A 24,290-nucleotide genomic window follows, 5' to 3' on the forward strand; every position below is an offset into this window, starting at 1 on the left:
GAAGGAGCATAGGGATAATTTCTACAATGGAATAGATGGTACCTGTTTATCAACATTGGACTCAGGTGATTCAAAAAGCTTTCAAAAATTCAAATTATACTCTGACATTGACATTGGTTTAACTAACTTGCTTTATTCCTATACATTTTAGTTCATAAATCCATCTTTTTTCCCCTCAAAAAATACAGTGCATTTATTTGCCTTGACAGTTGGATCACAAATGTTTTTTAACAACTTGGTTTTATTTTGAAAGTTAGTTTCACCCACATTTGCTGCATACTTTTATCATATAAATAAAAACCAACAATTTGAAAACAAAATGTTGATATTTGTACATGTTATATATATATATATAAAGCAAGTTATGTTTTTAATATAGTCATCTGCAAATAAAAAGCGGCACAGAATGTGATCTCTGACACTTTCTAGATTGAGTTTGTCTAAAGTAAGCTGTAACTGCTAAATCATAAATTCCCAAACATAATTCAACATTTTGTAAAGTTCAATATGTAACCCCTCTTCCACTGCATCCAACAGTTCCTCAAGGTTTCCAAGATGGTGGTGCACATTGTTGCAGCAGCCTGATGGTTGTATAGTTGGTGTTCTGTTTGAAGCATTTTTTATATATTTTTTATGTAGTATTTATTGTTTTTAGTAGTACATATTTACCATGGGTTGTTTTAAAGGTGTGAGTATTGCACTGACCAGGACTTTCAATTTCATTGTATCTGTGATCAATGACATAAAATGAAAACAGTCATGTCATCAGCAAACAAGATACAAGTAATAGAAAAAAACAATATTAGGAAAATAAAGTATTATTGCAGTAAAAAATAGACCCAGCACTGACCCTTGTGGAACTTTGTAATTGTTTTTTTAAACAAAATAAACTTTTTTTTACCATTTGCAGAAGTCATAGATATTGAAGTAAAAATTGGTTTTAAATCTGAAGCCATCCTTGTCCATTCTGTACTGCCCTGCTGTAACAAGAATGCATTTCTAGGCTCAAAGTATGTGGTGTCTGTGAGAGAAAGAGAACCGACTGTTCTTCATATTGTTAATTCACTCCAGTGGCACCAACACCAACTTTGAGCATGATACTACCACCCCCATTCTCACACCAAACATAGAAAATAAGCGTTTTTAATAGTTTTATCATTAACATTATTCATATTGTTATTTAGAAGACTGGCATGCACCAAAACAGCTGGTGGTGTCTCATGTTGTCCACATCTAACTTGAGGATGACTTGTTCATCAGAATCAGTTGTGTCACTTTTTGTGGGGGCCTGACTGCACTATGACAAAGCACCACTGGTAAAGTGGGTCTATACTTCTTGGAAATGACTCAACCAGGAGGCGCCCCCCACCCTTCATATAGTGATCGTGGCTTGATGTGTAACAATGGGAGCTATCCTTCATGGCCAGCGGCCGCTGAAGTGGCGCGCCTTCCATCTCAGAGGCCAGTTTCCCAGCAGCTCCCACCAACAAAAGGCAGCTCGTGTCTGCTGTGATGGATGGGAGAGGCATGCGGAGGGAGGAAGAGGAGGCGCGTCTCTTTGCAAAGACTTGACACATTAGTGTTGACAAACAAGTCATGTGACGGCCATGAAGATGGCGCAGCTTACTGTATTGCAGTGTTCTCACTATTTTCGTGCACCAGCTGGACAACTAATTACCAAGACACTTCACGGTGCCATTTGAGGTCGGGGCGAGCGCGCCTGGAAGAGACAAAAAGAGATAACCACAAACATTTGAAATAGGAGTTACGGAAAGAAAGCTTTAAAAATCGGATGCAATCATCCTTTTTTTTTTTTTTGAGGGAAGCAAAAAGGCGCTCATCGTCTGTGCGCGCCTGCGCGTGTGTGCGTTACATTAGGTGGACACGGAGACTGCATCAGACTCAGACTGGAGACACACGCCGGTTCATAATACAGCAGGAATACGGAGGCTTTGATGATCCCTCTGCGCTGTCGGCGCACGCAAAACGATCCAAACCCCGATTCCAACCGGGAGACATGTAGTCCCAGTCCGACCAGCCGAGACAATGTGGAGCATCTAGCGCGGTCTCTCTCTCTCTTTTTTAAATTTTATTTAGCAGCATCGTCTCACGATATCGACATAATGTGGCTTTCTCTACCGGAGAGAAAATAACCAGATATGTGGATACCTACAGAAGAGGAGAAAATCGGAGTTGGTGAGCCTACTTTATTTATTTAATGCTTATTCGCGACGTTTGGATTGCTCCGTAAGATCAGAATTGGAGCCATAAAACGTCGTGATGGCATTTTCCTAATGTATTTTTTTTACACAAGAAACATGATTAATCCTCTCAGATGGCATTTATTTTGTTAGTATGGCCTTCACATCCAAAATACATAGTCTTATAATGGCTGAAATACACGGGTAGTGACTGCATAGAGGGAAATTGCGTGGGATGATACAGCCCACAACCCACACCACCTTAAAGATGCCGTCGCAGTCTGTACACAGCCGAAGGCGGGCTGTTACATCCCGCTCCCTCCCAGCTCTCAGGTTTGAGTTTCTGTGAAGAAAATGCGTCAATGTGGCACATTTGCACAATCTGGTTTCATGTAGATGTATATTTATGTTAAAGAGCGCGAGACGCGATTTGCGTTGGAACCACGAGGGGGCATCGTGACTGCATCCCTCCAACAGGTGTAGTGAAGCTGGGAGTTTACCTGTAGACGCTTTCTGCGACAGTGACCACGCTGTCTCACACCTGAAGTCTTCATCGCGTGTGCGCACTTTGACTTATAGATGGAGCTCCCAGTGTGGAACCAGCATACACAATGACAGGAAGATGATCCTAAAGTAATTAGGGCTGATAAATGGAACCAAAGAGCCAACATAAGAGATAAAAAATTACCTACAAGTTGACATTTCTATGTAAAAAAAAAAAAAAGTGCGTATAGCGCATGATCACAATACGGACTTTCAGTCGGGGAATGAGTCATGTCCAGCTGCTCTACAGCTTATACTTGCGGGACTGCATGGTGTCTCGTTCACAATACTCCCACCTTCATACACACGCCCACATATGTACACTTTGGTTGAAGGCAAAGCATTCGTCATGATGCTTTTGTAAAGCCTGCAGGGCGACTGTCCACCACTTCTGTGTAGTAATTGCATCGCTTCTGCTCGTTTGTATGCCATTCATCACAGAGGCGCTGCAGATCTTTCCCAACCGCAAGCAGATGTAGGTGTGTGTGTTTTTTCCCGAGAAGGATGGAAGCAACAGTTCTGTGCAAGCTGGTGAGGAGGGAGCTCTCCGTGGTGCTGAACTGTGAAGAGAATGCTGTCCATGGTGCTGACATGATGGAAGCTGCCACGCAGGACAGTACATACTGTACTTTTACCTGGCAGTAAAGCCTGCCCAAATCACTTCTAAATTCCCCCCCTTACACCTCATATAATAGGCCGAAAGGCTCCTTTCAGCATTCATGCAGCAACAATGCAGATGAAGCCCACGCTGTGCACCTTCAGTGCACATCCCATATCCTGTTAACAGTTTTTTTTCCCTCTTCAGGCTGATTAATATGAGGATTGTTGACACCATTTTGCTTTCTCTTTACTTACTTTGTCTGCTTCTCAAACATAATACCAAGCAAAGATAATCAAGCGAGCCGCGACCCATCGGCGGAAAAGCAAGTCGTTCTTTAGCCACCAGGTTACCCTGAGAACCTTAGTCTAAAACAAAGTGTTTAACACCCCTTCAGGTGGAATTCATCACTTTTAGAGAAATAATCTATTGTTTTTTTCATGGTTCTTATTATGTAAGAAATATTAGTTGGCAAATTACTTTGCCCACTCCAGTACTGCATGCAGCTTCACCCAAAAAAGCTAACAGTTTCTGTGATGGCTGGTCTGATATATTAGTGACTCTTTTATGATTTGCAAATGTAGGAATAAAAAAAAAATAAAACAAAAAAAATTAGTAAAAAAGCATTTGGTCATTATCACACTGTAACTACAGATGATCAAAGTTGCTGTGTGAAAACTGCTGATCTGTTCTGTCCTCTTGGGGTGCCTCTGCTTTGCAAACCGTAATTGTTTTACTTGAAAATGAGTCACTGATGGATTGCACGTAAGCATCAATATTTCTTCACACTTGCACTGGAGAGAACTCTGCCTGCAAGGCTCTACCTGCCCACATGACAGAGTGAAATGAATCAGAAGGTTTATCTGTCGCTTCATGGATGCTACTCAGTCACAAAACTGCAGGAGAGCACATGAACTCAATCCCATAATCCATTAGCTGAAATTAATAGCATAACATTACCAAATTGCAAGTAATAATTGTTTTGTTTTTGCAATTCTATGGTTCTTTTGTCCTATTTGTTGATGACACATATGGGTAATAAAATATTTTATTCAGACACGATGGCATTTAATGCTCTTTTGTAGGGGGGTAATGTCTTAATTCAATTCATATCATAATTTGTGGTTGATGATACGATTCATAGTCAATATTGGTTTATTTTGAACAATCCAATTCACTGACCTAAAATGGATCCAGGACATCTTTAGCCAAAACTTCAACCAGTGTGACTCAGAGATAACTACCTTGGTACTGAACAGTGCAGGTGAGGTTTTCCAGATTCCTCTTATTTCTTGTAAGATAATTAAGTGTTAATTAAATACACGAAGAAACAAACAAGTAAACAAGAATTCATGGTAAATCTTTTCACATTTTAGTTTCATAAAGTTCAGCCCACTGTTGTTTTTCCACATCAAAATAATACAAAGGGAACATAATTAGAATATTCTACCACATTGTATGATCACACGTCTTTGCGAAATTCAAAGTGTTTCCACACTTTGCACTGTAATGGTGGCTTGATCATTTTTTGCTGCCATCAGATGTGTAGGTATTTTCCAATATCAATATGCTGGAGGTTGATTGATTTCATTTTGAAATGATCTCATAATGGTATAGATCAATTCGATTTACAACTTGCCTCAGACATCAATCTGTTGGGATTGTAGGAAGGTAATTAATAGATTAAGTCATTTAATTGTTACACCCCTACTATTTTGAAAACAATTTAGATTTGGGTAGAAACAGATTTAAATTCGACACATATAAAAACAGTTTTATTCAACTTCAGAATTTAAATATTTAAGTCATAATTTATTTAACTAATATGTATTTTAACAAGTTACTTGTTTTGATGTTTGTTTTCACAAACGTTTTAATCATGTGAACACGAGCTAACAGGTAAAATCTCCTGCTAATTGAGTTTATTATAAATTAAATAAAACAATCTCTTTGCTAGGCATTTATTCATAAAGAGGTAGCTACATGTTTCAGCGGGTTGTGTGTTTCAAGGTTTAGATGAAATTTCACCTGTGAGCAATAGGGGGACAAGGGGTTTCCATATGTCACATTTTACTACTGTGTGAAATAGATGATTCACCCTGAAAGTGGGATTATAAATTATCTGTGAGTAGCTCTCCATTTGTGGGACTCCGATTTTGAAAAAAAGCATGCCAAAATTCTTTTCTGAATTTGCGGCAGAAATGGCTTGCAGAGTGTGAATTTGGTTCTGTAAACTGCCTCTGCAGATGCACTTGAAGTCACTGTGAACTCTGACTCAGTGGGTGAAACACAGAGCAGAGCCTAAGCTAAGTGGATCAGAGCCAGAGCATCTAAAGAAAAGAATTATCTGCTGAATCTTGCTAAAGGTGTGCAGTGGTACCTTTACAACTCAGCTCATCAGTACAGTTAATATTTTCCCTTCATAACTGTGTTCTCCTGCTACATGAGGAGATTTTCACTTATGTGTAGTTTCTTCCCTTTGGGACGTTGTATGAGTAGATGATTTATGTTTCCGTTATTTAATTCTAACAGAAGGTCGTGAGGCCGTACACACTACTTTAAACTTTACCAAATTGCTTTAGTGCATTTCCCACACATGACACTATTGAATAATCAGCACTTTGTCTTGAACACATTGCAAGTGTCTCCTGCTTTATACTGGAAAAATACATTCCAATTATGATCTCATTTGCTCTGACATGTTTCCTTTAAGCTGTGCAGTGATACAGAGTAACACGAAACAAGATCACGGACAGTGAATAAAAGGGTAAACTAGAGTTACAGACCTGCAGAGTACTATATAGTTTTTGTACTGCTTGGATGAGCACCCACTGGATTTAGTGTAAATGTTAACACTCGTTTGAACTGTTTTACAGGGACAATCAAAAATTCTTTGATATACAATTGTAGAATAGTTCACGTTTTTCCACTATGTTCTCTAAAATAAAACCGTGCCCAGGTTTTTATTTATTTATTATGATTATGTCATTTTTAAGCAAAATCAAAAAACCTGGGTCATTTTCTTGAGCATTGTTTCTGGAGAGCAGCAGTAGTTCATTAGAAATTCAGTTGTGGGCGTGACTGTTGGTGCAGTGTAAGTGCTTTCCGACTTTGCAACATCCAGCTATTCACACCAGGGCTGCTTGAACTTGATCCTGGAGATCTACCACCCTGCCTGTTTTCCAGATCTCTCCAGAACTCACCTGATTCCAGTAATCAGCAGCAAGAAGTGCAAGGAAAAATGGAAAATAGGCAGGGTGGTAGTTTATGAGAATCCGAATTGGGCAGCCCTGGTTTACACTCTCTCCTGCTAGCTACAGCCCCTCACTCCCCCAACCTAACATTACCAGTGGAACAAAAATGGCGAGCAATATTGGAGCTATCCAGCTTTATAGTTTTGAGCCAGATGCCAGCTTGGACAAAATAAAAGAAGTCGCGAATAGATCTATTCGTCCATAGGTGGATGCATCAGAGCGGAGCAGAGCAGGGAGCATGTGGCTTGCCGTTGCAGCATCTATGTGTCAAAGTGACAAGCTTTTACAAGTGGCATTTTTTCATCTGCTGCACTAAATATTTTAATAAAGAAATACTCAGAAATGCCATTTTAAGCTTAAATTTCTTTATATATGTCTGCCATCATAAGGAAAATGCTAAAAGGACATGTTAAAAACACCAAAAACACAATTTTTATTAGAGTGAGTCTTTAAAGAGTCAAACCTCTGTATGTGTAGGATTTCCAAAGTTTTTCGATATTTTACCTGTTGAAATTCCAAAAAGTAATTTTATACTAGTAAACTAATAATAAATGAATGGCATAAACTAGTTTGCACAGGATTTATGTTTCAATTTAGGAACAAATCATTGCATTTTCCAAAATGACTTCTTCAATGTTATTTGAAGCAAGCAGTTTTTAGTAAGGTTTTCATTTTCAGATTTTATTTTACTCTGACTTTGTGACACAAAAAAGTAATATAAATTAAACAATTCAACTTTATCAGATTATACATGAATTTCAGTATCTCAGTGCGGGAGTCCACACCCAGTCCAGCCCCTCCCCTCCAAAAGACTCAGGGCTTTTATGCTATGCAATAACAGAAAGTAAATTTATTGACTGCCTTATATATTTATGAGCCATTAAACTGCCAGCTAGGCCAATCAGATTATCAGGGAATCCATTTGTATGTTTAAACTTCTCAGTTTTAAAGAATTAAGGATTGAACCCTAAGTAAATAATGTGAGATTAAAAAAGGGAGTCATTTTTCTTCTGTTGGGTTCTATACATGGAAAGAGTTCGGCTGTATTTGATGTAAATCAATTTTCCAGGGGTAACATATCTATATGATCTGTGTACATGAAACATTGGAAGTGGGAAAAAGGTGGCGGACATCATCCTTTTTGGGTCTTTGAGGATTCTTCAATTCAGTTCTTTGTTGCTGGATAAATCATGAAATCCATCATGGATCATGAAGAAGACAGTCTGGACCGATATGCTGTTGCTTAGTAGAAATGCTTGCCTTGCCAACATTTTCAACTCCCTGTCCTAACAGTCCTTCCAACATCCTACGTTCAACATGTTGAAGTCTAAAGATGAAATTTGTCGATTTTTGGATTGGACAAAAGCTAACGTTCTGAGAAAGAACGTGTGGCTTAGTGTTTATGCACAACCTGTTTTTTGTGTTTTTCTTAAGGCAAACACACCAACATGGTGTGGCCATCTCTGTCCAACACAACAATCTCATCTAATTTTGCTGTGACCCCCATTGAAGAGTTTTCCAATGGAGTTGAGTGGGTTTTGCAATTCAAATGAGTTTAATAAAGAACCATACTCTCAAATTGAAAATGTTTAGTTCTCATTTAACAAAAGCTGGCAGACTGACAAAGAGTGTGACAGGGATGCTGTCCTCCCTTCTGAGCTGATCATTTTTAGATAAGGTGCAAAGCAAAAAGCATTTGCTTCTCATCCTAAAGCACCTAGATCCCAGCAACAGTTACAGTTGAGAAAGCCATCCAGTTTGTAGATGAACTGTTCCCATAGTTACCCAAGCGCAGGAACTGAGCACCCGTTCCCCTCAAACAAGTAACAGTGCTGAGTTAAAGCCCCTCCTTCTCTTCCTCCCCCTCACTGGGTCCCCTGACTAGTTCATTAGCATAATGATTCACACCAAACTCCTTGAAGGGCCACTGTTTGTAGGTTTTTTGAAATCATCGCGGAGCACTGTCATTTTCAAACAAGTCTCCCTGTACTGAGGTTCTGCACTGTGACTGGCTCGACTCATGTTTCAGTGCTGCAGTGCTGCACAGATAATAACAGGATCCAGAGGCAATGCGGTTGTCAAGGCCTTTAACTGTGGCATCCATCCTCCAGAGAATAATCACGTTATCAGTGTTTGTGTCACAGGATGCTGCTGTGTACAGTAAAAGGCCGCAAGATACTGAAAAAAGCAGGTCTCCCAAAAGGTTCATGCTCATGCAGACTTATTATAAAGTAGCATTAAACTGCATTATTAGCTGTTTGTGGGGGGGTTTATTTCGGGATGTAGCTCATTTATCTTTACATAGCATGAAATCAGGGTACTAAAGAATTAATTGCTTATTACCATGTGTACCTACTTCGGGGTGGGAGTATGTTTACAGTTTACTAAGCAAAACTTCCTACGTAACACGTGTTTTAATGATTCTATAAGATAATTATAAACTAAAAGGTTACACCAACATGCCTGGCTGCTGAGTGGAAATAGTGAGAAAAGCAACTTAACATTTTCAGTCAGAGGTCACAAAGGTGAATCAAAGCATCATTTTTTTCCCCACAAATCAAAACTTCTGTTGACATTAACAATTTTGAATATATTTGTTTTTCCTTTTTCTGCAGTGATTTGCAACTTCCGATCATCAGTATGTCAAGCTCTGATCCTGGAAATTGGGGAAACAGTACAGATTCTGGAAAAATGTGACGGTAAAAATAGCTTTGTGTTCATTTAACATGTTGAAGTTTTTTTTTATCTTCTCCCTTTGCATGTCTGGGTTTTGTTTGGGAAGCAGGTTTAAGCCATGCATTTCCGTTATTGATATCAATGATAAATCTTTTACCGTGCGTAACATTCTTTCACATTTTGGACTTGTAAGGGATTTAAATATGATGGCACAGCACATCCTCCACCACTTTGTAATGTTTATTTATTTATTTTCATTTTCAGAGCACTCTCAGGTCTTTGACACTAAAATGTTTCTAGTTTGGTTTTCCACATTATAACTAGAAGCTACCTTAAGATGTGCAGCTGTAATTTTAGGACAGTTTCTGAAGCAGGTTTGTGCTGACACATCAGAGGTCATAGATGTTCAGTTTAGAATTCGCAATTGGATGTGTTTTTTAAATCTTTTTATTAAATGACTATTTCTGGTTTGTAACTTTGCAAAAAATATTTTAACTAGAAATACTTCAAAACAAAAGGGAAGCAACCTGGTTGGTTCTTGTAGAAAACACTTTTGTATAAATAGGAATATAACAACAGAGTACTGTGGTTCATCTTCAGACTGTTAAATAAATCAGTTCATCTGTTTATTCTGTAACATTAAAAACATAAAAATATTTACTGTGCTATTTGCTCTTTTCTTAGGTTGGTATAGAGGCTATTCTACCAAGAAACCCTCTATCAAGGTAATTATAACCCAACTGGTGCTTGTTATGGGTGCTGTGCTCTGTATCTAAATTAAGAATAGCTTGTATGAAGGATATTTCACATTAATAATGCCATGTCTTGCAAAACGGCTATTATGTGACTGCATTTCTCAAAAAAACCTTACATCCTTTGGATACTATGTTTATAGCATATATATGTTATATGTTTACCATGTTCATATAAAAATGAATTTTATTTTAACTCCGAGAGCTGCTTCTAAATACTAGTACAGTATTTCTTCATGGGCGTTAGGGACCAGAGACATCCTTGACTATGCAGAATCCACGAATATGGACAGCCACCCTCGACCCGGAGCCTAAGAATGTCTGTCACCGATCCTTACTCATCAAAAATCAGGGGTGGCTCCAGGATTTTTTTCTAGGGGTTGCTAAGTGACTGTCAGGAGTTGCTCATTCTCTTAGTAAAATTACATTTCCAAGGAGGAAAGGAATTGGAACGCATATTTATATGATGCTAATTAATACTAGATTTACATTTATTGTCTTGTCAATAGATTGCACTTTTAAAATGTGCTAACTGTCAAAGTCTGAAGAAAGAGAAGAAGATGTTGAAGGGTGGTAGGAAAACAAACAGTAAATTATTTAAGAGGAGCTGTTGAGAATCTATGTGGCTAACGCCATCAACCGCCTCTCCATTGCCGTGGAGCAAATTAGCTGCTTGAGCGTAAAACCATCGTTTTTAATGGCCAAGACGCAGTTCTTTACGCCACTTTTCCCGGCGATTTATCATACTTTTCAGTTGCCATAGTTCAACACCTGTCCAATCATGTGTTCATAAGCTTGACTTACTACATAATCCCACACCATATAGTTTTTTAGTAGTTAGGAATTAGGGTGGTAATTCAGACATAGCCTCTGTCTCTCTTTGCCTTAAAACCAGGAGGCTGTGCTTCCTCCTTAATCAGTTAAGTGTGAGAGGTCCTGCAGCAGGATTTGAGCGTCGTGCACAGCGCGTCAGTCTGGCAGCAGCATGTTTTGAGCGTCGCTTCTGCTAGAAGAGGCTGGTGCCATCAATCATTCATTCATCCGAACGATAATTGTTCTCTGCGATGATCTTCTTCAGCATTTCAGGATATTTTCAGTCTGCTTCTCAGTCAGCTGATGCCATTTCTCCATGCAGGGGCACAAACTTCGGTTATAGCAATTCAGGAACTGGTGTGAAATATTCTTTATCAGCTGGCGAGTAAGCCGACAGGCCGGTGTGCTCTACATGTCCGTTCCCCTCCTCAGAAATTCGAGCAGCACCTTCATCGGGTGCAAAATCTTATACAAGCATCTTGAGTTGTCTGAGTTTTTGTGATGAACTGGTGGAGTCACGTAACTGAAACCGAAAACTGATATACGTGAAACCGCGAATATTGAAATGCGAATAAGAGGGGAAACACTGTACCGTGTTTTAGTCTGTAGTTTAGATTAAGTTCAGATTCTGAGTGAGTGGGGTCAAACTCCGCTTTCATTAATTTTTAAATTGTCTCTTCAAGCCTGAAAAAGGAAACTAAATTCTGAGATTTTTTTAAATCATTGATTAACTTATCTGCAGTTCATACAGACAAATTAGCAGCTGTGTAAGTCTTTGTTCTTACACAGTGAAAATACGTAGTATATTAAGTGTAGCAAAGCAGCTTTCCTTTAGACATGCATGTAAAATTCTCAAACAGGACAGCACAGCTGAAATATACAATACTGTTGCTGTTACGCAACTCGACTCTGCTGTAAGCTAAAACATTAAAGGCTGAAGTGTTATGTGAGGCTGTTGTGAAGGAAGCACAAAACTGTCAAGTCCTGGTAAATGTAGGTGGTAGTGGTTCGGTGGTGTCCTTATCTCATCAGCTATTTAAAGTCCTTTACCCACACCCCTCCATTTTGTTATGTGCTCTGCCCACACTCCCGCTTCGCCCCCATACTCTTTCTGCACAGAAAGAATTAGCTCTGCATACTTTCACCCATTCTTCACATCTGGCAGAGAAGGAAGGGAAAATTAGGGGGAGGATTAGCAACTGGAACCACTCAGTCTTTTTCACACACGGCAATGCACACACACACACATATATATATTTATATACATATACATATATGTGAAGTTGAAGTTGCAGAGCTTTGTGTGATTTAGATTAAACTGCAGCACCAGCACAAAAGATCTCTGAATATACATTGGTTTTGTGCTCCAGAATTAGTAACCTTCCTGCTCTTTTCTTCATCCACAGGGCATTTTTCCTATCAGCTATGTCCACTTGAAGAAATCTACAGTCACAAACAGAGGGTAAGCTGAATTGTGAAGATATCTATTCCAGAATCACCCATAGGAAGTTCAGTAATGTCTTTGTTTTTTGGCTTAATGCTAAATTTGTATCAGTAAGAGAATCATTTAAAAATGAGTAAAATGCTTATAGACACACATTTTCTTGAGATTTAGTATTTATTGATGCCAGTTTACCTATCTGCTTAAGTTCAAACAGAGGTCATAAATGTAAAAAGAGGCCAATTGGAAACCTTGTTTGTTGTTTGTTACATAAAGAAGAGTTTAAAGAAATTAAGTTTAAAGGACATTTTTGCAGAGGTGAGCTGTTTTTAGTAATTTTTTAAGGGTAAAATGATTGGTTTTTGACACAAAACAGTGTCATACTTATAATTGTTAAATGAATACTTTTCTAAATGTGAAAATATGGATCTTGCATACTTTCCACAAATGTATTGGTAATTAATGAAAAAGACATGCTCTTATGCCAAGAAAACCCTGATTAAAATGGACTGGAGCCTATTGTGTTATTATTTCGAAAATGCACAGTTAGGGCTGTTTTTGGTTTTTAAACATTTTTATTAATTTGAGTTTGAAAAATTTTGTCTTTTCTGAATTTGAATGGACTTGCATTGGTTGGCAACTTCATCAGCAGTTGGGTTTGGATTACATTTACCATCTAATCCTATAGAAATGACCATGTCTGAACTGAAACAAATGGAGCACATGTCTTCTCCTTCATCTTGGCACTAGTACCTGCATGAATCTGTTGGATCTCTGCATGCACTCTGCATGACAGGAGAAGCCATGGAAGATTGTTGCCTTCACTGTAAAAACAATCAATTACAATTTCCATTGTGAAATACTCTTGTAGTACATCATGGGACTTGATTTAAAAAAAGAACATCTTTTAGAAAATGTGAACATTACAGTAGCATAACAAGAAGACAGACGCCGCACGATTTATAAAATAACAAATGATAGTAATAATCTGATCATAAACATTGGTGAATCCCTCGTAACCCACAGAACAGCTTTTTTATTGAATACATGTTGAATTGAAATACAAATACACAAATATAAATAGTACACAGACCAAAGTCATCATAGAAGATGGTGATAAACTTAGACCACCATAGTGTTTAATTAAATTAGGATGCTGGAACGCATGAGTTAATTAAATTGAAGAAAAGGTTGAAAAAGTTTATAATTGTCTAAAATTGTTCTAATTTCTGTGTCATTTATTACTAATACATGTTTCAAAACAATGCGTCCAATAGGGATAACAAACTTGGTGCTTTTTTAGATTAATTATCAAAAGATTTTTTTTCATCTGTTTTCTCACATGTAAAGAGAAACCAACCACATGCTAACTCATTAATAACCATTGCCTAATGATGAACTCCTGATAAAGGTATAATGAAATCCTATCTTGCTAAAACTTGGTTAACAAGGAGTTCTCATATAGATTAAAAGAAGACAAACAAACTAAGAGGCAAGTTACATAAAGGGGTGGTGGTGAAATAATTCAGGAATATTTCTCCATGTCTGTAGCAAAAAAATTTTTTTTTTTTTTTTTTTTTATCTTCTTCCGTTTTGATACTCTTCGGGGTCACGGGGCTGCCGGAGCCTATCCCGGCCACTTATGGGCGAAGGCAGTATACACCCTGTCGCAGGGTCACAATCACACACCCGTGCACACTCAAATTCCCACCTAGGGACAAATTAGATTTGCCAATTGACCTACGAAGCATGTTTTTGGACGGTGGGAGGAAGCTGGAGACTCTGGAGAGAACTCACACATGCACAGGGAGAACATGCAAACTCCACACAGAAAGGTCCCCCATTGATGTTCCCCCAGCTGGGACTTGAACCGGGAGCCTTCTTGCTGTGAGGCAAGAGCGCTAACCACTGCCCCACCATGCACCCCAAAAAAAAGGAATTTTAAATAATTTCTTATTCATCTTGGTTTATTGCTAAATATGCAGAAACTTTAAATAAGATTATTTATGGAACCAATATATTTTAATTCATTTACTTACATTTTTGTTTTAACTTTTAACGTAAGCTTTTTAATTTTCCTTCAAAACAAAGAAAGTCCTGATGTTTTTATCAGAATTCAGTTACGAGACGTGTGTGTAGGGATCTTGGGTATGTTCATGTTTGATGTTATCTTAAAGAGGGAGTTGGAATCAGGAGAACTATTTAAACTCATCACGTATTGAGGTTGTTGGAGATCCAACAAAATAAAATGTAGGGGCTGCAGCAGTGATGGGAGATAAAGATAAGGAAACCAAGTGAATATGCTTGGGATGGTGAAAAGATCCTCAAAAGTAATAATGTTTTGTAAAAATCTGTGTAGATCTTTTAAGTTATGGATGAAAGACATCAGCAGCATTTATGTTTGTAAAAGTTTTTACTTTGCTCCTCTTATCAGAGAATAAGTGACATCATTTAAGCAGCTTGGTTCCTTAGGGATAGATTTAAAACAATTCTTTTAATATTTTTGATTTGATTTGAGTGCTTAATGGTATACATTAGTCTTCTTTTCAGGATAATTAGATTTGCTACATAAATGTGATAAAATATCCAGGTTTTTTGCCATCACGCTTGTTCATTACCATGCAGGAAGAGATGGATTACTTATTTTTTTATTAGTATAACTCATTATAACAAGGTACTTTTTTCAAGCTTTAAGTTTTTCAACAGTGACATCACTGCCAGACCTTAAAGTTTAAGCACATTAATGAATGATGTAAGATTGATTTGTTTTGTGCTTCTGCAATCCTCCTTGGTGTACTGTCTGATGCCGTTTTTTCAGCTTGCGTCAAAAGCACCCATTTTATCTAATTTTGCCTAACCTGACTGTCTCACCTGATTGCTGCAACATCTGCTTAATGCTAAGAAAAGGAGACACACAAGAGTTTTCACACACTTACAACAATTGGGTCACAATAGCTTGTGGCAACACAAACTGCAAGAAAAATTTCGCTCAACATATATAAATAAATTATAGCATGGTGTGATCACTGACTGTGACCTGTAAATGTGGTTGCGGTGGACATCATATCAGTATCCTTCAGTAGAGCTACCACATTTTGCTTTTAATTTCGTGCAGAAACCATTAATAGCACTGACTTTGAAATTGACATGATCTTACTGCCTCACTGCTGTAGCTGCACTTCGGGGAATCTGTTTTGTTCTCTGATATAAAGTTAATGAGATGGCACACCTTCTGCATCTGTGTAGTTCTCCTAAAGCATCCCCGCCATGGATAATCAACCACACTCTGGGTTACAGATGGTGATGCTTGCCTTGTTTCATAAATAATAGACAGTGTCACCCCAGCACATGCATTGGCTGCACCAGCAAAGTCCAATCCAACTGCTGAAATGTTTTGAGAATGAAAATGTTTTTACATTTTCCCAGGAGTTAGGACACAACCCATAAATATACATTTAGTTTCTCTTGCTAAATTTATTTATTGCAACATGCTACGAGAAATTATTAGTATTATTTTTTTAGGAAAAGTCTGTTGATACTGGGTACTTTAATGTCAGCGCCTTTAGTATACCTGTGATTTAGGCCAAGTGGAACGTCATAGCCTCTGGCTTAAGACAGGTTTAAGAAAACATCCCCGTTTACCAACAGTTTAACAAATCTCACCACTACTGATGGCTGAGATGATGAAAAATCACAGAACTAAAATAAAATGTCTACAATTGAAGATGGTCACGCTTATGTTGTTTTTTTTTGCTCTCTCGCTTGTGTTTCTCTCTAGGTTGTGTGAGACAGTAGTGCCTCTGGAGGATCCTATTATTACAGAGACCACCTCCACACTGCAGGAGTGGGGCATCCTGTGGAAGCAGCTTTATGTGGTCAGTGGCTGTATCTCCTTTTTATCAAAATAAAACAAAAACAGCAAGGTGGACCCACCATAATTCTTTGAAAATATTTTTTTTGCTAAAATTAAAAACAAAAACACTCCATTATTGTTTGTATTCTTTCAAAATTTCTGATGGAAGGTGCTTCTCATTTTCAACACTTGTATTAACCAGACTGGTTTGTTGGTGTACCTCAAATATGGTCCAAACGCTCAGTGACAGCTCCTTTAATTATTTTCCTAGCAGCCTGTTATTCTGAGTGTCACTCTGTATTTTGATACCCCATTTTCACAGGAGCAGTAGCAATGGCTGAACTCAGTTAATGGCCCACAGACCTGTCGTATACAATTTCATGCTTTGTCATTCAGGCATTGATTGATCTTGACCTTAATCTAGTAGTTTCTGCATCATCTTAAAATCCTCCATCTTCAGTCAGCCTTTCTTTGCCTGGGAAAAAAGTGATTAGTAAAAAGAAAAAAAAAAAAACTAAAACTTCCTTAATCTCGCTAAGTGTCGGGGGAGCAGGCAGAAGTGGTTAGTGGGGTTTAGAATTTTAAAAACTGGAGCTGAATGGCTAAGTTGCAGAGCTGGCAGTGCATTTTTACATAACCTCTCACGGAGGACTGCTCATGCTCTGAGCAACTAAGCAGCCTGTGGCATTGATGTGATGATGTAACTTCCTCTGAAGCTTGACTAATGTGCAGCCTTGATTTAACAGTGCTGGTTTTGGTGCACGTCCTCTGCGTGATAGGGGCAATCTTACTACAGTTACATCTAGAATAACGGGACGTGGGATTGCCTTGACGTTGATTTATGCCACCATAATGTTGTGAATTCAATTTTTAGCATTACTTCAGGGAACAGGGACATAAGCGTAGCTGTTTGTTTGCTTTAATGTATGTAATTAGCTCTGGTCCCAACAGGCTCGTCAAGCTGTACTAAAATCTTTGTTTTGAGCAGATCCCAGCTTTTTAAAACATGCAGAGTTTGTCCTCAGTTAATCTGTATTGTACACTTTTGCATGCTCAAACCCAATGAGGATTTGTTAAAACGTAGTTTTACGCTTAAATATCTCACTTAACCTGATATAACACAACACTAACTTCTTAGTGAGTTTTCCGAAAAATGTAATGACTTGTTTTAAGACAATAAATTCTGAATGTCTTGTCAAAACGTCTTATTTTAAGCAATGAAATCAGTTTTTTTTCCTTTACATAAGATTTATTTTTAAGCAAAAGTTGTATTTGTGAACGGTAAATGTGCTTGTTTCAGGAAACACACCATCTTGATTTAAGGAAACTGAAACATTTTCTTTGAATCATAGAATTTTTAAGAAAAAAAATGATCTTAAAATGTGTAAATCTAGTCTTACTTTTAAGATAATCATTGTCTAGAAATTATGAGGACTTTTGCAGCACTTGCAGCATTTGGGGGGGAAAAATTGACCTACTTTAAAGATATAAAACTTCATGTTTTTGAGCAAAACCCGCCTATTTTAAAACATAATATTTCCAATTACTAAAAAAATATACCTAAATATTAGTGTTTATTGCTTATTTTAAGATTTAATTAGTCTAAAAGGGCAGGACATTAAAACTTATGTGAGGGATTCTTACCAAGACAAATTCAACTAGTTCTATTGGCAGATTTATTTACCTATAACAAGAAAAGAACATCTTGTATTCTATATTTTTTTAATCTGTTTTGAGAAGGCCCTATTTTCAGTGGATTGTCTGTAAAAAATGACTAAATACATCACTCTGCAGATATGTAAATTTGCTATCATGTTGGTTATGGGAAAAAAAACCATTTTGTTTTGTCTGTAGAGAATGACGAGAGTCTAAATGTATGGGTTTTATAATGGTTTTTAATGCATGAAAGGTTTAGTGCATGTTCACAAAAATGCTGCATCTGGCAAAGTCAAACAAACTGTTTTGACGACTTCAACAGAAACACAAGGTGGACCTGTTCCATAAGCTGCGCCATGTGATGAATGAGCTCATCGACCTGCGTCGGCAGCTGATTCAGGGTCACCTCTCTCAGGAGCAGACTCGCGAGATCAAGAGGCACATCACCGTACGACTTGACTGGGGCAATGAGTAAGTGATCCAGTGTGTTAGTTAACACAGTAACAGAGCAGCAATAGCATCTTTTCCAACTTTATTCAGATTAAAAAACAACTTTTAGGGCTGGGAAAAACAAGATGAGGATGCATTAAAATTTCTATTGGGTTTTTTATGGTCATGTAGGTTTGGTGTTTTTTGTGTGATTGAACAACATGATCTAAACATTCAATGTACACATATACAACTGTAAGACTTGAAGTCAACAATAACTAACCGTTTTACATTACAAAGGATAAACCTGGGGCATTATTAAGTAGACTTTTTGTTGGTTTCTATTATGAAGGGAATAAGTTCTTCGCTCTAAAAGACATTTCGGAGTTGTTTCACTTTTAGTCGATGGACTCTTGAGAGTTTGAGACTGTAGAAGCTGTTGAATTTTTCACACTTGTGAGTCATGAAGTCACTTGTGACTCTGATCCACCTGCTCCAGGGGGTTGGGGTGTGAAGGGATTCTCACGACCTGGATGAGTGAAAATGACACCAACATTATTAGGTTTCTAATGATAAAAACTCATGCTGGGTGGATAGGAGACTTTGAAAGTCTAATTTTCCAAATGCAAAAGTTTATGTCTTCCTCACTTCTCTGAGATTCAGTGAAGATTTCTTAGGAATCAAAGAAAACCAAATTCTTATTTACATTTAGTTTTTTGGACTCATTGAGTTGGCCTTAAAATATTTCAATTTATAAATACCATTCATAACTTTGTTCAAGCATTTTTCACTGTTAACAAGCCTGATTTGAATTGGACACCTTTCATGCAAACATATAAAATATCATCTTTTTAAAGCGATGTTGTTTTGATAGTTTTGTTTGTATGATTGTTATTATAAAACTGTAAAATACATGATACATTTCCAAGATATTTATTAGCAGCAGCCTAGAAACACAAGTACATTTAACCAAAGGGCATTAAATATGAAGACGATATCAAACAACAGAATTATAAACTCTAAGACATTTAGAAAAAAAGAAGGGAATGAATTATGTCCCTTACAGAACTATCTGGTGGTAAAATTGAAAGCATAACTGTTGGAGATAAATCCCTCTACCCCAGTAACTCAAAATATTAGGTTATTTTTTCTTTAATTTTGAGCAGATCAGGAATTATTTTATAAATTTAAAATGTGGCAACACAATGTTTCTAGATTTATATGATAAGCAGGGTGTATAGAATCAAAAGTCCTAATTTTTTAATTAATCAAACCCCTTCTCTGCTCTTTTCATTCACCAGGCACCTTGGACTGGACCTTGTTCCCAGAAAAGAATTTGAAATGGTGGATCCAGATCAGATCAGTGTATCAGAGCTGTACAAATTGGTATGTTGCTTTGTATTTTTTGTCTGGCAAACTGATGCTGTTCTTACTCATCCAGCGAGTTGTTAAATGCAGTAAATTAATGAAGTATTCCCTAATGTGCAGTTAGCTACTTCCCTGCAGCATGAATGAACTATATTTGAAGCTATGACTCACTGACTTGCACACTACATGCTTTTGTACCTGGGGATGTGCCTGTCTATTGTAGGCTGTTTTTTGTCACTACCCAGCTCGGTTTTACATATAGGAATGTGCTGTTGGCAGGGCCACATTATTGAATTATGGGCCTCTGGGCTACTGTTATATTTTTGAAGTATATTACAGTATATTGAAGAACTACAACATGGAACAGTGAAGTAGTAAGCTCTGGCCATTTCACATGAGAGACCTTGGTTCAAACCCTGTCACACTATCACCCTGCCTACCCCTGATATGAGCAAAGCACAGACTGAAATGGTCGTACTGACTGGATTACAAAAGTCTGTGCCAGGGTAACCAGGACAGGAAATGCTGGTGAGAAAAGGGATGCTAAGAAGACATTTCCAGACAAGCAATGGAAATCTTGTGAACAGAGGAATTGTAAAACCAACCATCTAAAAGCAACAGGCCAACAACTGGTAGATGTTCCAAAATTAGTATGAAGTAACAGCTCTCCCAACTAAAAATTGAAGGGATACTGCATGAATGCCAAGGCAAAGAGGAGCCAGGATTTTGAAATTTGGTACTAAATCCAAATAACAAGCATTAACAGATTAACACAAGAACATCTGTCCTTAGATTGAAGATTGATCAGTGTGGTGTTAGAGTCTATTGCACGATGTAAATGCAGAACTACAAATAACCCCTACTACAACCATCACTGAAACCAATGAGCTGACACACACTACAGCAACATTTATCCTTAAGATGCTTACCTATAGAAGAACCACAAAAATCAAGAAACAAAGGTTCAAAGATCAAAGCTGAATGCAGAGAAATCTTCCAGCTGTCGGATTTGCAGGCCAGCTGAAGAACAGACAGTCCTGATCCTGAAGAACCCCAAGAAAGGTAACAGTACAACAGTACCCCCATTAGCCATCAGCTAAGATAAGCAGGCATATAGAACAATACAAGCTTCCAGGAATGGATTGGAAAGGACATCAGAGAAGCAAGGCAGCTACTGGTGGATGAAGCAGTCACTAAACACTAAAAGTCCACAAACCAACCAGAACATTGCATGAGTTTGCCACAAGAAAATCTACAACTCTAAGCCTCACACTCGGATCCGGGAATGCTTGAAACTGTTCAAAATCATCTGGAAGCTTCTCTGTGACCATGCTAAGCTGTGACTCTTGCTGCCATCAATGACTCCTAAATTCGTTGTTTGCTATAAATCTTTTCATACCTTTTATCACCCCATTCTGCTGTATTTTCTATCAAGAAAACACTCAAGAATAGTAAAGACCATCGCACAATACAGGCTTTTGATTGACCAACTCTCATATCAAACATGTCCCTGAAATATTTCATCCAATCAAAACCTTTTATTTCACTTGGTACACTCTTAACCCGTCCATTCCTAAAATGTAGACACACAATTTAGTTCTGGGTGACACTGCATAATTGATTCAAACAAAAAAAAAGTTGCACAGATGCTCATAGTACCCCATGGATTCAATTGATAATCTGGGACTGGTCATTGGATTTAGGGATGTGTGATTTAACCATAAGACGGTGATTTATAGTAGAATGCAGGTTTCAGCTGTGATAGCTGTGACACGTCCTTACTGCTTATCCCACTGTCATATTGAGTGTGTTCTTTTTTTCTTGCGTACACGTGGCTCTTGTAAGTGTGATTGTTAGCCAGCTATGCAGACGTGATCAAAAGTGACAGCCCTATGGGAAAGTACATAAAAATAAACATTTTATTGCTTTCCCCCCCTAAATGACGTACTTTTGTCTTGCTGGCTGTATACTCATAATCAGACAAGAGACACTTTTCCATGAAAACATGACTCAAATGTACAATGGTTGTAGGGAAGTGGGGTTTTAAAACCTATGTGCAAACAAAGAGAAAGAAACAGAAGCAGATCCAGTTTAAGAGATGCGCCATTACAGTACAAATGTTATGAAATTTTATGTAATTGTGTAGGAAACTATCATCTGGGAGGGAGATCCTCACTGGTCAGTAGCTGCAGCTCCCTGCGTTGTGTGTTGGGGAGAACATTCTCAAACTGCCCTGCAGCATCCCATTATCCCGTTGCCATGTTTCTCAGCTTTACACGCAGATTATTTGTGCACGAAATGCTGTGTTCAAAAACAACAGCAAAGCTCTTCCTTGCCAAAAAGCTTCCCGACTCTGTCGATGAAAGCAAGCTTGTATCTGGCAGGGCACAAGGCCTTGGCGCCTCTTTAGGTATGGAAGATGAGTTCTTTTAGACGGCTAAGCAGAGTGAAATCTGTTATTGAGTGTGTGTGTGTGTGGGCAATGTTGGCTTTGTCCTCTTCTCTTGCTCATGCTCACGTTTTGCCCCATGTGGGCTTCTCTCAGGGATGCAGGAACATTATTCTTGCCACTCCATAGCATATGTGTGGGAAATGTTCTTTGTTATGAAGCACTGACTAAGGCACAACTCAAGAACTGTTTTTCTGAAGCTGTTAGAATGTAAATACATTCATCATGTGGGATGTGTAATGACTACACAGACTGATCTGACACATTTCTAATGTACCATTCTTGTTCTTTTAGCACGTATCCAGCAGACACTGTGGCCAGCAAAGCACAAACCAGGTACAGTCATTTACCTTTTATTATAAGATCCGTTATTCCACCTTTAGTTCTCATTAGTTCCCAAATCGTTCTTTGTCGAGCCGGTCTCTAATCTGCAGGATTCATATGGGCTTTCATGCTCTGTGGAAATCTCAGACAAACTCTGCCAGGGTGAAAGGACTGATTCCCACTGGGATCACATATGTCACAATGCATGCACAAATGGTTCTGTGATTTTTCTGTCCAGTGAATTTCATTCAAACTGGCTCACAGTTCAATGTTTGACGCTTTTAATCAATATTATTATTTAAAGCAGTGGTATTCTTTTACAGCCAGGTGGAAAAACTTTACCAGCTTATCTACAAATTTACCCACATGTGCCTATAAGCCTCACTCAGAAGAAATCTAGGATGGACCATTAAAAGTTTTTGTTCTGGTTAAAAACATTCAAACATATGAAAGTATACTAATCTATAAAGCCAAGAAATTATCAAGGACATGTTGTTTTCTTGGTTGTTTCAACAGTTTCTCTAGGGATATGAACTGTATATAAATATGCATCATACATATGTGTACAGATTTATGTTCTCTTTGCTAAAAATCCTCGAAAAAATCAATAAAGTAACAGGAGCCGGATTCATGGTCTTTTCCTTTTTTAATCCTAGAGTGACAGCTCGAAGCAGCGCCATGGTGATGGTTGCCGTGTTCCTGTGTCGCACCATCTCTTCATCAATCTGAAGAGCTTTACTTACAACAGCATCAGTGAAGACGCAGATGTTTTCTTCTTTCTTTATGACACACGCGAGGCCAAACAAATCAGGTATGAGGAGAAATACGCCTGAATTTATAAAAACCTACAGAGGCATCACAGTGCAATGAGCAACATCCGTACTGGAAGACAGACAGACAGACAGACAGACACATGCACAGGCACACACGCAACACTACAGTCTCAGATCAGCAGATTGACTATTGTGGTTGACAGACACTCTGAAACTGTGAGCTGTCTTTTTTGCAGTGAGAAGTTCATGGTGAGATTGAACAAAAATGGAGGACCAAAGAACCCAGAGAAGGCTGATCGCCTCTGTGCCCTCTTCACAGTAAGATATTTGCCATCTTAACATGAACACAGACACATTCTACTTCCCTTCCTATCTGATCCTTACTGATCCCTTTCCCCCTATTTTTTCAGGACCTAAGCAGTAAAGACTTGAAGCGAGATCTCTACATTGTTGCACATGTTGTTAGAACTGGTAAACACAGTAGCAAAGACAGCATTTTCTCAATTCTGATATGTCCGTTTTTTTCCAAACAAGCTATCTATGATTTTGTTTTCAGGTCGTATGCTGCTAAATGACTCAAAGAAAGGCTTGCCTCACGTACAGTATAGACGGCCGTATGGCTGCGCTGTGCTTGCCATGAGTGATGTTTTCCACACCATCACAGACCTCAAAGAGGAGAAAGACTTTGTGCTCAAAATTTACACGTGAGTATACCAGTGAAGCTGCTCCAGATCTGTGTGGGGAACACTGAAGTTGTCACAGGGTTTCTGCTTTGATGGTCTCCCTATTTTAAGACTTGATGCTCAAAGAGTCAATGCTGCAGTGCAGGAATGTATGAATGTTGTGAAGATGTGCGTGGCAAACCAATGCTTTTCTGTTGACGCTTTTGACCAGAATGATAATAAATTGTCCTCTGGAAAATCAATAGTTGCACACCCCGGGTCTGAGATAGGTCACTTGGCATGATGTGAATCTGGCTACCTCTGTTAGGCTTCTCCATAGACAGCCACTCCTGAACAACCGCCAACCCACTGGCAGAGGGATGCAGAGAGGGAAGGAGATTGAGGGTTGACGCAGAGATAATTGAGCAAAGTTAGAGGACAAAGCAAAATCACAGCAAGCTCAGCATATTTCCTGATCCATCAACAGCAGAGCCACTT

The 24,290-nt window shown here is 38.3% G+C and overlaps 1 protein-coding gene across 2 annotated transcripts in view; it reads left to right on the plus strand.

The window, feature by feature from the left end:
• Nucleotides 1–1,573: 1,573 nt before the first annotated feature.
• Nucleotides 1,574–24,290, plus strand: part of LOC101165978 (dedicator of cytokinesis protein 3) — a 45,980-nt gene continuing 23,263 nt past the window's right edge. For both annotated transcript variants that reach the window (XM_020704727.3, XM_020704728.3), the window contains exons 1-12: nucleotides 1,574–2,196; nucleotides 9,212–9,295; nucleotides 9,957–9,997; nucleotides 12,244–12,299; nucleotides 16,057–16,153; nucleotides 18,110–18,258; nucleotides 19,518–19,602; nucleotides 22,328–22,369; nucleotides 23,014–23,168; nucleotides 23,367–23,448; nucleotides 23,541–23,601; nucleotides 23,687–23,834. In XM_020704727.3, coding sequence (XP_020560386.1) covers nucleotides 2,160–2,196; nucleotides 9,212–9,295; nucleotides 9,957–9,997; nucleotides 12,244–12,299; nucleotides 16,057–16,153; nucleotides 18,110–18,258; nucleotides 19,518–19,602; nucleotides 22,328–22,369; nucleotides 23,014–23,168; nucleotides 23,367–23,448; nucleotides 23,541–23,601; nucleotides 23,687–23,834 — 1,037 coding nt within the window. In that variant the 5' untranslated portion in view covers nucleotides 1,574–2,159. The remainder of the gene's footprint in view (nucleotides 2,197–9,211; nucleotides 9,296–9,956; nucleotides 9,998–12,243; nucleotides 12,300–16,056; nucleotides 16,154–18,109; nucleotides 18,259–19,517; nucleotides 19,603–22,327; nucleotides 22,370–23,013; nucleotides 23,169–23,366; nucleotides 23,449–23,540; nucleotides 23,602–23,686; nucleotides 23,835–24,290) is intronic.

The sequence above is a fragment of the Oryzias latipes genome, chromosome 7 (genome assembly GCF_053564925.1).
Source record: "Oryzias latipes strain Hd-rR chromosome 7, Olatipes_Hd-rR_3.1".
NCBI lineage: Eukaryota > Metazoa > Chordata > Actinopteri > Beloniformes > Adrianichthyidae > Oryzias > Oryzias latipes.